Raw genomic sequence first — 12,192 nt, 5'->3', positions numbered from 1 at the left:
CTCTGTTTTTGCTCAGCATCTTCTGTCCTCATATTGTTTAATAGAAAAATGATTTTGTAACTTCAGCTGCATCCCCCTCCTCTCCCTCCTATCTTCTTTTCTAGTTATTGTTTTATTCTATTCTTTTTTTGGAAATTGGATCTACAAAAGAACAGCAATGGTTTATTTCAGTGTTACGTACCTGCTCAGAAATTTCTCCAGGAGGCACCAAGTGGGCCGGCTGATCATTCTCTAGGTTGCGAATGCTTGGGTCTCCTCCATAGAAGAGTAAAAGCTGGATTAGATACTCAGTAGAACGAGTAGGTTGTAAGGCGGCTGCCATGTGCAAAGCCGTGTTTCCATGGGCCTGTAAGAAACAGGAGGTCAGAACCTTACAGACAAGTAGACATTGTATGGTTAGGATGAAGTAGGATGTATCACTTGTTCTGGAGACCAAAGGTATAAAATAGCCGTGGTGCAATGACTATGGCCTCTCCATCATCTTGGTGGCCAATGGTAAATCACATCATGAACATCAACCTCAACGGATCATATGTTCTTGAGGGCCAAGGATGAAGTAGGATGTATCACTTGTTCTGGAGACCAAAGCTATAAAGTAGCCATGGTGCAATGACTATGGCCTCTGCTTCATCTTGGTGGCCAAAGGTAAACCACATCATGAAGGTCAACCTCAATGGATCATATGTTCTTGAGGGCCAAGAATGAAGTAGGATGTATCACTTGTTCTGGAGACCAAAGCTATAAAGTAGCCATGGTGCAATGACTATGGCCTCTCCTTCATCTTGGTGGCCAAAGGTAAACCACATCATGACGGTCAACCTCAACGGATCATATGTTCTTGAGGGGCAAGATCAAGGGATGAGGCTCTAGTATTGAGTTTGTTGGCTCACCTTCATGTTGATGAGTGCAGGGAGATTGGCATGAGACATCTCAAGGAAAAACTTCACCAGAGGGACATTCCCGTCTTGCACTGCCAGGTGGATCACCGTCTTATTACTCTTGATTTCCTGTTTTAAGATATTAATATCAATTTTTATGTAATTTTTCATTGATTTCGCCTCAATGGACAAGAAGTTCTCCAATCATTCCTGTAGATTACCAACTACTAAAGTTGTCCAAAAATGTTACAAAATTGTCCAAAAAGAATATTGGCATTATAACAGCAATTCATTATCAGAGATGGGATCAGAGATAACTCCTTACAGAACTCTGTCGGCTCGCCAGCACCCTGCTGACATATTGGTTGGCAATGAGTTACCAAAACTGTTGGATCCTTAAAAAAAAGCATCAAAATGTTTCTGCTTTCTGAAAAGTTGAGTATGTGGTGAGTTTTCAGTACCTGACTGGTGCAGCTGGCGCCCATCTGGAGCAATAGTTCGATGCACTCGGAGGTCTCTCTCTCACGCTGATGAGCAGTCGGAGTATTCTGGATCTTTCTGCTTTTGAACGCATTGTTCTGTGAGATCACGGCACAGTGGAGAGGGGTGAGACCTGGAGGAGAAAAGAAAAATCACATCTTACAATAAAAACCTAACAGTCCAAGAAAATAAAAATGTTAGAATTATGGGGGGAATGAATCCTGCCTGAAAGTGTCTTCAAGAAGAGGAACATTGTGCTAAAAGGTCCAAGATTATTTACCATAAAAGCACTTAATCTGTGAAACAGCCATCTTCATGAGCTGGTTCTTTACTGTAAGAGCGGTGAATATATGAACAGTCAACCACAGGATCTGATTCTTTAATGTAAGAGTGTTAACTATATGAAAACCCAACCTCAGGAGCTGGTTCTTTACTGTAAGAGCAGGTACTATATGAACAACCGAATTCAGGAGCTGGCTCTTTACTGTTACAGTGGTGAAAAAATGATCAGCCAGTTTAAGGAGCTGGTTCATTACTGTAAAAGCAGGTACTATGTAAGCTGGTGACATCAGGATCTAGATATTTCCGGTAAGAGTGTTCACTCCATGAATAGCTGACTTCAGGAGCTGGTTCTTTATTTTAAGAGTGGTGACAACATGATGGAGCCGACTTCAGGAGCTGGTTCATTACTGTAAGAGCAGTGACTATACGAAAAGCCAACCTCTGGAACTGGTTCTTTACTATAAAAGTTGTGACAATATAATGACTCGACCTCCGGATATTTACTGTAAGAACGGTGACTATATGAAGTGCTGACCTCTGGAACTGGTTCTTTACTGTAAAAGTGGTGACAATATAATGACTCGACCTGAGAATATTTACTGTAAGAATGGTGACTATATGAAGTTTTGACCTCTGGAACTGGTTCTTTACTGTAAAAGTGGTGACAATATGATGACTCGACCTCAGGATATTTACTGTAAGAACGGTGACTTTATGAAGTGCCGACCTCTGGAACTGGTTCTTTACTGTAAAAGTGGTGACAATATAATGACTCGACCTCAGGATATTTACTGTAAGAACGGTGACTATATGAAGTGCTGACCTCTGGAACTGGTTCTTTACTGTAAAAGTGGTGATAATATAATGACTCGATCTCAGGATATTTACTGTAAGAACGTGACTATATGAAGTGCCAACCTCTGGAACTGGTTCTTTACTGTAAAAGTGGTGACAATATAATGACTCGACCTCAGGATATTAACTGTAAGAACGGTGACTATATGAAGTGCCGACCTCTGGAACTGGTTCTTTACTGTAAAAGTGGTGACTATATGACTTCAGGAACTGCTTCTTTACAGTAAGTGGTGACTGTACGACAGTCCAGCTCAGGAACTGGTCACAGTTGATGGTGTCAAAAAAGGCTTAGATGTTTTATCGGAAAAATATAACAAATAGTTCTGAACATGTGGAAAAATCCTTGTTTTGAATGTTGATCGGCACTTGGGATCAGGAAGAAAAAAAGTCTTAAGGCCAACTGGGACACGCATTATGGATGTACCCATCTCCCATTCCCTTTACCCTCTTCCATCCCTCGTGTATCTTTTTCCGCCTGCATTATGTAACTATTATATACAGTACTCCAGTTTGTTTCTGTATAAGCCCCATATAAACCCAAGAAGGAACAAGTTGTTCTCACCATCATAATTTCTGGCCTCAACGTCAATGTTCCTCTGTTGCTGAAGAGGCAGGAACATCTAAGAAGGAAGATACTGAGGGTCATTACATGGAAGATGGGACGAGAGTCTACATAGTATATAAATTAACATAAGCCCTTGTGTCGCCTCCTCTGATATTTCCGATATCTGATTTTAGGAAAGTTTGGAGATAACCAATATGGCAGCCAATGCTTAATTTTGATGGTTGTCACCAGTCTTTTCTAGAGTCCTGACTGACAAATATGCAGGGATATTGAGGATGCACCGAGTGGAGACTACACGACCAAAGAGATGACGACTCAAGGATTCCATAACGAGACAATTTCAGGAAACAGGTTTACCCTGAGGACATCAGACAGTCCATATGTCCCAGCGACATGAAGAGCGGTCTGCCCTTTCCTGTCGGAAGCATTGACATCTGCACCAAGTGTCAGGAGGTCGTAGACAATCTCGGGCTGGTTGGCTGCCACTGCCACCAGCAGGGGAGACTGAGGAGGAAAGAAAAGATGACTTTAGGTCATTGGGCAACCATGATTGAACATTTCTAGGAGCCTACAAAAGTTCTCCATAAAACTTTCTAACTCTATCGTTGCCAGAATGTAGTCTATTTGCCGTTTCTAGATGAAACATTTCCAAAACAACCATCCAAATAGAAGACACAGAAGAAAAATCCACTGGTTGGATTCATCTTTGAAAGTAGATGGATTATTTTGCTTTCCCGAACAATGGATAAGAGTACAATGGGTACACCCCAACCTAAACCCAGGGAGACAGGGTTGAGATGATAAAAAGCCAAGCCACTGTAAGGGGGTTACCTTCTCTGCTCCGTGCCTGGAACCACTTAGCTGTGCAGCAGGTTTCCCTGGGGGCAGACTTAGAGACAGGGACAGGAAGGAAGCCGGGCTGAGGGAGAAAAACGGCGCGCGTTCCAGGGCTAGAGCAGCATGTACTGGAGAGAGCAGCGTGTGTAGCAGAGAGAGCAGCTGGCGCAGCGGGGAGAGCAGCGGATACAGCGGCCAGAACAGCACGCAGCTGCGCTCCGGGGAAGAGAGAGAGAGCTCCCGGTCGGAGGACTGATACAGGGAGATTGTCCAGAAAGACTTCATCTTGTGAGTACGTGAAAATGGATGCCCTGATGCCCGTGCAGAGACAGTGACCCGTGCAGAGACAGTGACCCGTGCAGACAGTGGCCCGTGCAGAGACAGTGGCCCCTAGTACCCACGGTATTAGTGCAGAGCCCCTGATTCCTGTTGAGAGACCTAATAATAGACTGAGCATCGTTCTCCCGGGATAGGCTGCACTGTTGAAGCAAAAGACTCATTGTACAGGGGACCCCGTTTGCCTAGCATCCCCTCTGCCCACCACAGTAACCCCTTAAACCCCAGGTTGCGGGTTCTTAGAGACTACACAACCCATGGATAACACAGGGATGACAAGTGCCGCTGTTTCTCTGCACCTACGTTGGAGATGACGACCCTACAAGCAAGTCCTCATCAGACTGATAAGTGTTTTCCCAAGAATTTCCGTTTACTACTATTATACTGTTTGACTGTCTGGGAACTTATACTGCTTCCCATATATTTTGCACCATTATTTTATCAGTTTATATTCTACCATTTTCTCCCTGTGAGGAGAATATTGCTCCTGTTAATAAACCCCCCTCAACAGTTGGTCTGTCTGTTCCGTGGTGACATACTCTACCCAGCACTCTATTACACTTGGCGTAGTCGGCAGGATGTCACATGGTAGCGCGGAAAGGGCAGACAAAGCAGTTGGGGAAGCTCCCAGGTCAAGCATTTCCCTGGGAGCCATGTTGAATAATTTGCCAAGGTTCACTGGGAGCAATGTGATGCTGTGGAGCTGGACAGAGCGTGTCCGGGGAATGATGTGGATGCACCCCATGACACCAGCCCTGGAGGCAGAAATTGCATTGATGACCCTGGAGGGAGAGGCATGGGATTCTGTCATGCATAGGTCTCCCCGGGAGAGAGATACACTAGACAAAGTGCTTCGCATACTGGAGGAGACGCATGGGGACCCCACTGACGTAGGGGAACTTCGCATGCGACTGTTTCACAGGGTACAAAGAGAGGGGGAGACCGTGACCCAATTGATGAATGCCCTACAAGAGCTTCACACTGCTATTAGACGGTGTAGGTGTAGGGCCAGTTGATGTGGTGCTCAGGGATCAGCTGGTGACGGGACTGCATGATGCAATGATGAAACAGGCACTGTGAGAGCGCATGCGGGTGAAGCCAGACATGACTGTCTTCGAAGTTGGCAATGAGGCACGTGTGCGAGAACAAGAGCAGGGAGTGACAGGGCCAGTGGGGAGGGTACGGAGCGGGGAGGTAACCACCACCGCAGACAATATCCCTCAAAGGGTGGAGGACCTGAGAATGGAGATTAAGCAGGTCCGTGAAGAAATGGCGGCCTCAAGAAGAACTCTGGCAGTAGGGCCTGGCCCTTTGGTGCGAGGCGGAAAAGCTGCCCCCCGAAGGGAGGGTGAAGCTACCAGGAGGAGAAGCCCTCTTACATGCTACACCTGTGGAGAGCCCGGCCACATCGCCAGATGGTGTCCCCGGTGGAGTCGACCATCCCCGCGCCCTCCTTTAAACTAGGTGGCTCCGAGCCCGAGGGACGCTGCTCGAAGTGTGGAGAGCAGAAGAGGATTAGTAAAAGTCCCCCCCAGCCTTGTTTCCATGTGCCCCCTGGTCTGGGCAGAAATCAATGGAAGAGTGGTGCGGTGCCTGGTGGACACAGGCTCACAAGTGACCACCATGCCTGAGGGATATTTTCGCCATCACTTCCCGGAGGCGCTATGGCCCGAATGGGGCCCTGTGATCAAACTTATGGCAGCCAATCACTTGCCCATCCCAGTCGCAGGGGTGGTATGGATGAATATAGAGGTCTGCGGTAAAGATGTCGGGAGAAGAGGAGTAGTATTGGTGGATGGAGAAGTAGCTAAAGACCATACCGTGACCCTTGGCATAAATGTGGTAAAAGACCTCAGGAGCCTTCTTTTCAATGAGTCCCTGGAACAGTTGCTACAACAATGGAGCGACCAAACACCCCAGAAAAGGGTTTTTGAACAACTGATATGGACAGCACAGGTCCAGAAAGCATACAGCGACGGAAAGGAACTCGGCAAAGTCATCGTCCCCGCCTCTGTTAATCGAGTGTTGCCCCCTGGACAGACGGTCCTTCCCCTGCCTATACGAACTGGTATCCCGCTGGAAGGGGTGGAAGTCCAGATTGAACCCAGCAGAGTCGACCAGCTGCCGTCAGGAGTATTGGTCGCTCAGTCCCTGGCTACCGTGCAGGACGGTACTTTCCTTGTGCGCTGCATGAATTTGGGGAAGACAGATGCAACTTTACCCCCCAGGAGTGAAGTCGCCCAGGTACTGGGCCTCTCAGACAAGCTGGTCCAATCAGAAACAGTACAGCTGACCACTAGGCCAGAAGATCCATGGCTGGTGACCGACAAAGCGGAGGCAGCTCCGGACCCCAGACTGCTGCAAGAAGGGCGACAGATATTGGAACGCATGAGGGCAGAGCTCTCAGAACTTTCCCCCACAGCAGGTACCTAAGGTGGAAGCCTTATTGGGGAAATATCGGGAGGTGTTCGCCAGAGACGAAGACGACTTTGGACGTACCACGGCCATCACCCACGAGATACCCACCGGGGATGCAGCCCCAATCCAATCCGGGAACGGTACCGCCAAATACCCCCACAGATGTACCAGGAGGTGAAGGGAATGCTGTCACACATGTTGAAGAAGGGAGTCATACGTGAGAGTCAGAGCCTGTGGGCTGCCCCTATAGTCTTGGTGAGGAAGAAGGACGGGTCCTTGCGGTTCTGTGTGGACTATTGCCGGCTCAACGCTTGCACTGTGCGGGACTCATACCCACTGTCCAGGATAAAGGAGTCCCTGTCGGCACTCGGGAATGCCAGGTATTTCTCCATGTTAGACTTGGCCAGCGGGTACTGGCAGGTGCCCATCTCCGAGCGAGACAGAGCCAAGATGGCTTTCATCCTTCCGATGGGGCTGTATGAGTTTGACCGGATGCCCTTTGGCCTAGCCAACGCCCCTGGAACATTTCAGCGACTCATGGAGAGATGTCTGGGAGACTTGAACTTTGAAGCCACTTTGATTTACTTGGATGATATCATCGTCTTTGCTCCCACCTTTGAGGAGCATCTGCAGAGACTGGGGCAAGTTCTGAGTCGGCTACAGATGTACGGCTTGAAAGTGAAATCCCAGAAATATCACCTCTTCCGGACTGAGATTGAATACTTGGGGCACATTGTCTCCGCTGAGGGGGTGAGGCCTTCCCAGGAGAAGATCGCTGTGGTACAAGAGTGGCCAACTCCGAAAACTGTGAAGGATGTGTGTGCATTCCTGGGACTCACAGGATACTTCAGACGCTTCGTAAAAGACTTTGCTCGCCTTGCTAATCCACTCCAGGAGTTGTTGAGGGGAGTGCCCTCTTGCATCAAAAACAGGAACATACAGTGGGGGAAGTGTCAGGAAGAGGCATTGTAAGCTCTGAAGAAGGCTTTGACGGAGGCCCCTGTGCTGGCCTATGCCGACTTCACGCAGTCGTTCATCTTGCACACTGATGGAAGCCTGCAAGGCCTTCGGGGCAGTACTATTGCAGATGCAGGACGGAAAAGAGCGCGTCATCGCATACGCCAATCGGTCTTTGCATGACTCGGAAAGGAATCCAGAAAACTACAGTTCGTTTAAGCTAGAGTTGTTGGCGCTGGTGTGGGCAATGACTGAGAAGTTCGCGGAATATCTGGCTGGCTCAGAAGTCCATGTACGCACCGATAACAATCCGCTGGCCCATCTCGAGACTGCCAAGATAGGGGCCCTAGAACAATGTTGGGTAGCCCGAATGGCTAAGTTTCGATACAGAATTTCGTATAAAAGAGGAGCCGAGAATGTTCATGCAGATGCCCTCTCTTGAGTGAACCAGCACCCAGCCAGGATGAAGAACTGGAGGATGTTGAGGTTCCAGGTTTTGGAGAGACTGCCAGAACAGTGGCAGCGGCGCGGGACACTGAACAGGAAGAGACCTGTGTGAATTTGTTGGAGCATCCCCGCGACGAGTGGGTCTGAGCGCAGCAAGAAGATCATGAACTAGCTCAGTAGAGGCGGTGGGTCGTGTCTGAACAAATGCCAAATCGTCACGAGAGGAGGTCCATGTCATCTGTAGTGCTGAAGATGTTGCGCCAGTGGGAGAGGCTCCAGTTGCGGGATAGTATCCTGTACCGGAAGGTATTCCTGCAAACAGAACTCGGTCCTGTATGGCAGACGGTTATTCCCTCATCCCTGATAGAACAGGTGGCTAAGGAGGCGCATGAGAAAGGAGCACACTTTGGGCCGGAAAAGACTTTCCAGTGGTTGCAGCGCCTATTTTATCATCCCCACCTGAGGAACATTGTGGAGAAAGTATGCCAGCAATGCAGGAGTTGTGAGCTGGTCAAACCTCCAGAACAACGAGCTCCCACAGAGACTGTGACGTCTTCTGGCCCCATGGACCTCCAGGCCATAGATTACTTGACAATTGGACCAGCGCACCAAGGCTATGAGCATTGTTTAGTGTTGATAGACCACTTTACTAAATTTGCTGTAGTGACATCCACACGGAACCAGACTACCGAATCTGCTGCTCACGCAATCTGCAAGCACTTCATACAGGTGTACGGGTGTCCTAAGCGCATCCATTCTGATCAGGGGGCATGCTTCCTCGGAAGAGTGATGGAGGAGTTGCACCAGCTGTACAAGATCGATAAGTCATGGACCACCCCTTACCATCCACAGAGAAACGGGGCTTGTGAAAGATTTAACCGCACTCTGATTCAAATGCTGAGGGACACTTTAAGAGGACCAGAAGGCGAGGTGGGCTGAGTTCGTCCCTGAATTGGTGTGAGCGTATAACAATCGGAAACACAGCACCACCGGATTCACTCCCTACTCTTTGTTCTTCGGCCATCCTGGGAAGGGGCTGGCGGAGCTGGAGCCTGAGGAGGACTACCCACGGATGGGGGTGTACTTCTGGGTTCAAGAACACAGTCGTCGGCTGCAGACCATTCAACGGCTAGTGCAGAACTGTCTACAAGAATTGGAACATCCCCAGGTAGCTCCTCAAAGGGGACAGCCCTGCGCCCTGGAGACCGAGTCTTAGTGAGGGAAAAGCACCCACACAACAAGTTGGGGTACCGGTGGGAGAAGAAGCCTTACCGAGTGAAGCGGAGGCTCGGCAATGGGAGTCCCGTTTATGAGGTTCAGCCTGAAATGGAAGAGGGGACCCACACCCACACACTGCACAGGAATATGCTGCATCCATGTTTGTCTCGAGATCCTGAATCGGTTCAATTGGCCCCAGCGCCCTCACCGGCTGCACCAGTGGTCAATGATGATGTGGAAGATGAGGAAGACTCCCAATTTCTCCCAGGGAACCCGAAAACAGAGCTGGTGCCTGGAATTACCAACGAATCAGAGGAGACCTCAACCCCCACTCCTCCTACAGCAGTTAACATCACCGCCCCTGCTGATTTGAGATGCTCTGAATAGGGTTGAGCGAAACGGATCGGACAAATTCAAAAATCGCCGACTTTCGGCAAGGTCGGATTTCATGGAACCCGACCTGATCCTAGTGTGGGATCGGCCATGAGGTCGGCGATCTTCTCGCCAAAGTCGCATTTCATATGACGCGTTCAGCGCCATTTCTCAGCCAATGAAGGAGGATGCAGAGTGTGGGCAGCGTGATGACATAGGTCTCGGTCCCCACCATCTTAGAGAAGGGCATGACACTGATTGGCTTGCTTTCTGTGGCGTCACAGGGGCTATAAAGGGGCGTGCACGCCGACCGCCATCTTACTTCTGCCGATCGTAGCTTAGGGAGAGGTTGCTGCAGCTTCGTCAGAAGAAGGGACATAGTTAGGGAGGGAAGATTAACCCTCAAACCGCTTGTGCTGTAGCGATTTCCACTGCCCAACACCACCTTTGTTTTGCAGGGACAGTGGAGGCTATATCTTTGTGCATCAGCTCTGTAGCTTATTAGGCTGCCTTATAAGGTTCCCTTGCTTTGCTGTTTGCACCGCTGCTGTGCAAACCAACTGCTTTTTTAAAAGCAAAAATCCTGTTGCTCCTTTCTGCACAGTTATCTTGTTTATTTGTCCACACTTTTGTGTGCAGCAGTCCTTTTTATTGCTGCCATACTTGTCCTGAGATCATTGTAGGGAGATTGAAATTGTACTACAGTCCTTGTATTTTTTCATAGATCTTCCAGTCACTTTCTGCCACTTACATTGTGTTGTTTTATACACTGGGCCTGATTTTTGGTGCAGTCTCCCCCCAAAAAAAGGGAGATTAAAATTGTCACACACTGGATATACGTCAGTTCTGTTAGTTTGCTGTATATCAGCCAGCCTCTTTCTGCCACTTACATTGTGTTGTGTTATACACTGGGCCTGAGTTGTGGTGCAGTCTCCCCCCCAAAAAAGGGAGATTCAAATTGTCACACACTGGATATACCTCAGTTCTGTTAGTTTGTCGTATATCAGCCAGCCGCGTTCTACCTCTTACATTGTGCTGTGCTATACACTGGGCCTGAGTTGTGGTGCAGTCTCCCCCCCAAAAAAGGGAGAATTAAATTCTCAACAAGTTTATATACAACGTCTACCTTGTTTTACAGTACCATATAACGGTTGTTATTTTGGTTAGATTTTCCCAAAAATGAGGAAGTCTGGTGGAAGAGGCCGTGGGCGGTCGTTGCCAGCTGGTACTGATGGTGGTGGTGGTGGTGGTGGAGCATCTGGTGGTAGTGGGAAAAGCAAAATAGCAGCTAAGGCTGGAGGTGTTGAGCCAGCGTCATCGTCTGGCTACACAAGGCCTTGAAGGCTCCCTTATCTGGGAGTAGGAAAACCGCTTTTAAAGCCGGAGCAGCGGGAAAAAGTTTTGGCTTTCCTTGCTGACTCAGCCTCTAGCTCTTTCGCCTCCTCTTCAGAAAGTTCCAAATTTAAAAGCAGCGAGTTGTCAGTGGATGCTCCCGGTCAGGAACAAGTCGCTTCCTTGTGCCCTTCACCCAAACCAACAGTGAAGGATGTGTCAGGCGACACAACAGGTTACTCCATGGAGCTCTTTACACATACCGTGCCTGGGTTAGAAAGGGAAATTGTTAACAGCCCATTACAAGATGAATTGGACATGGAGTGCACTGATGCACAGCCACAGCTAGATTATTATGCTGTTCCATTGACTCAGATCACTACATTGCCCTCGCAGTGTACTGATCCAGAAACTGACCCTGATGAGACTATGGTGCCCCGTCCCGAACGCTATAGCACCTTACACGGTGACACAGAGAAAGGTGCACATGACATTGAAGAGGAGGTGATAGATGACCCAGTTGTTGACCCAGATTGGCAGCCATTGGGGGAAGAGGGTGCCGCTGACAGTAGCTCAGAAGCGGAGGAGGATGATCCTCAGAAGCGGAGGAGGATGATCCGCAGCAGCCATCTACATCGCAACAGCTTTCATCTGGCAGGCCCGATTCAGGCCAAAAACGTTTGTCAACAAAAAAAACAGTTTTAGGACAGCGTGGCCATCCGGTGAAAGTAGCACAGCGTGCAATGCCTGAAAAGGTATTCCATAGTAGGAAGAGTGGAGTGTGGCAATTTTTTAACCAAGATCCGAAAGATCAGTGCAAAGTTATCTGTAAGAAATGCTCAAGGACCTTTAGCAGAGGGAAGAATCCCCTAAATTTAAATACAACGTGCATGCTTAGACATTTAACCAGCATGCACTTGCAAGCCTGGACTAACTACCAAACGTCCCGTACCGTTGGTGCACCTGCTCAGAATAAAGGTAGTCAGCAACGCTACATTGCTTCCCTCACTGTAAGCTCATCGGTTAGGACACCACCAGCAGCAAATGTGGAGGCATTGTCGCAAGGCCTAAGCAGTCAGGGAATCACAAGGTTTTTGGTAGGAAACACTGTATGTAGGTCAACATCAAGAATACCATCACCAACCCTCTCTCAATCCGCCATGTCCACCACCACCACCGCTAGTACCACCATATGCAGCTCTCCAGTCCAGCTCA

General features: G+C 48.7%; 1 protein-coding gene across 1 annotated transcript in view; it reads right to left on the bottom strand.

The window, feature by feature from the left end:
- NFKBID (NFKB inhibitor delta) overlaps nucleotides 1–12,192 on the bottom strand; it is a 28,487-nt gene that overhangs the window by 1,845 nt on the left and 14,450 nt on the right. The window contains exons 7-11 of the mRNA XM_077256336.1: nucleotides 3,418–3,564; nucleotides 3,058–3,115; nucleotides 1,340–1,491; nucleotides 891–1,007; nucleotides 182–346 (exon numbers count right to left, since the gene is read on the bottom strand). Coding sequence (XP_077112451.1) covers nucleotides 182–346; nucleotides 891–1,007; nucleotides 1,340–1,491; nucleotides 3,058–3,115; nucleotides 3,418–3,564 — 639 coding nt within the window. The remainder of the gene's footprint in view (nucleotides 1–181; nucleotides 347–890; nucleotides 1,008–1,339; nucleotides 1,492–3,057; nucleotides 3,116–3,417; nucleotides 3,565–12,192) is intronic.

Source organism: Ranitomeya variabilis, chromosome 4, assembly GCF_051348905.1.
Source record: "Ranitomeya variabilis isolate aRanVar5 chromosome 4, aRanVar5.hap1, whole genome shotgun sequence".
Classification (NCBI taxonomy): domain Eukaryota; kingdom Metazoa; phylum Chordata; class Amphibia; order Anura; family Dendrobatidae; genus Ranitomeya; species Ranitomeya variabilis.
This window is presented reverse-complemented; position numbering and strand designations above follow the sequence as displayed.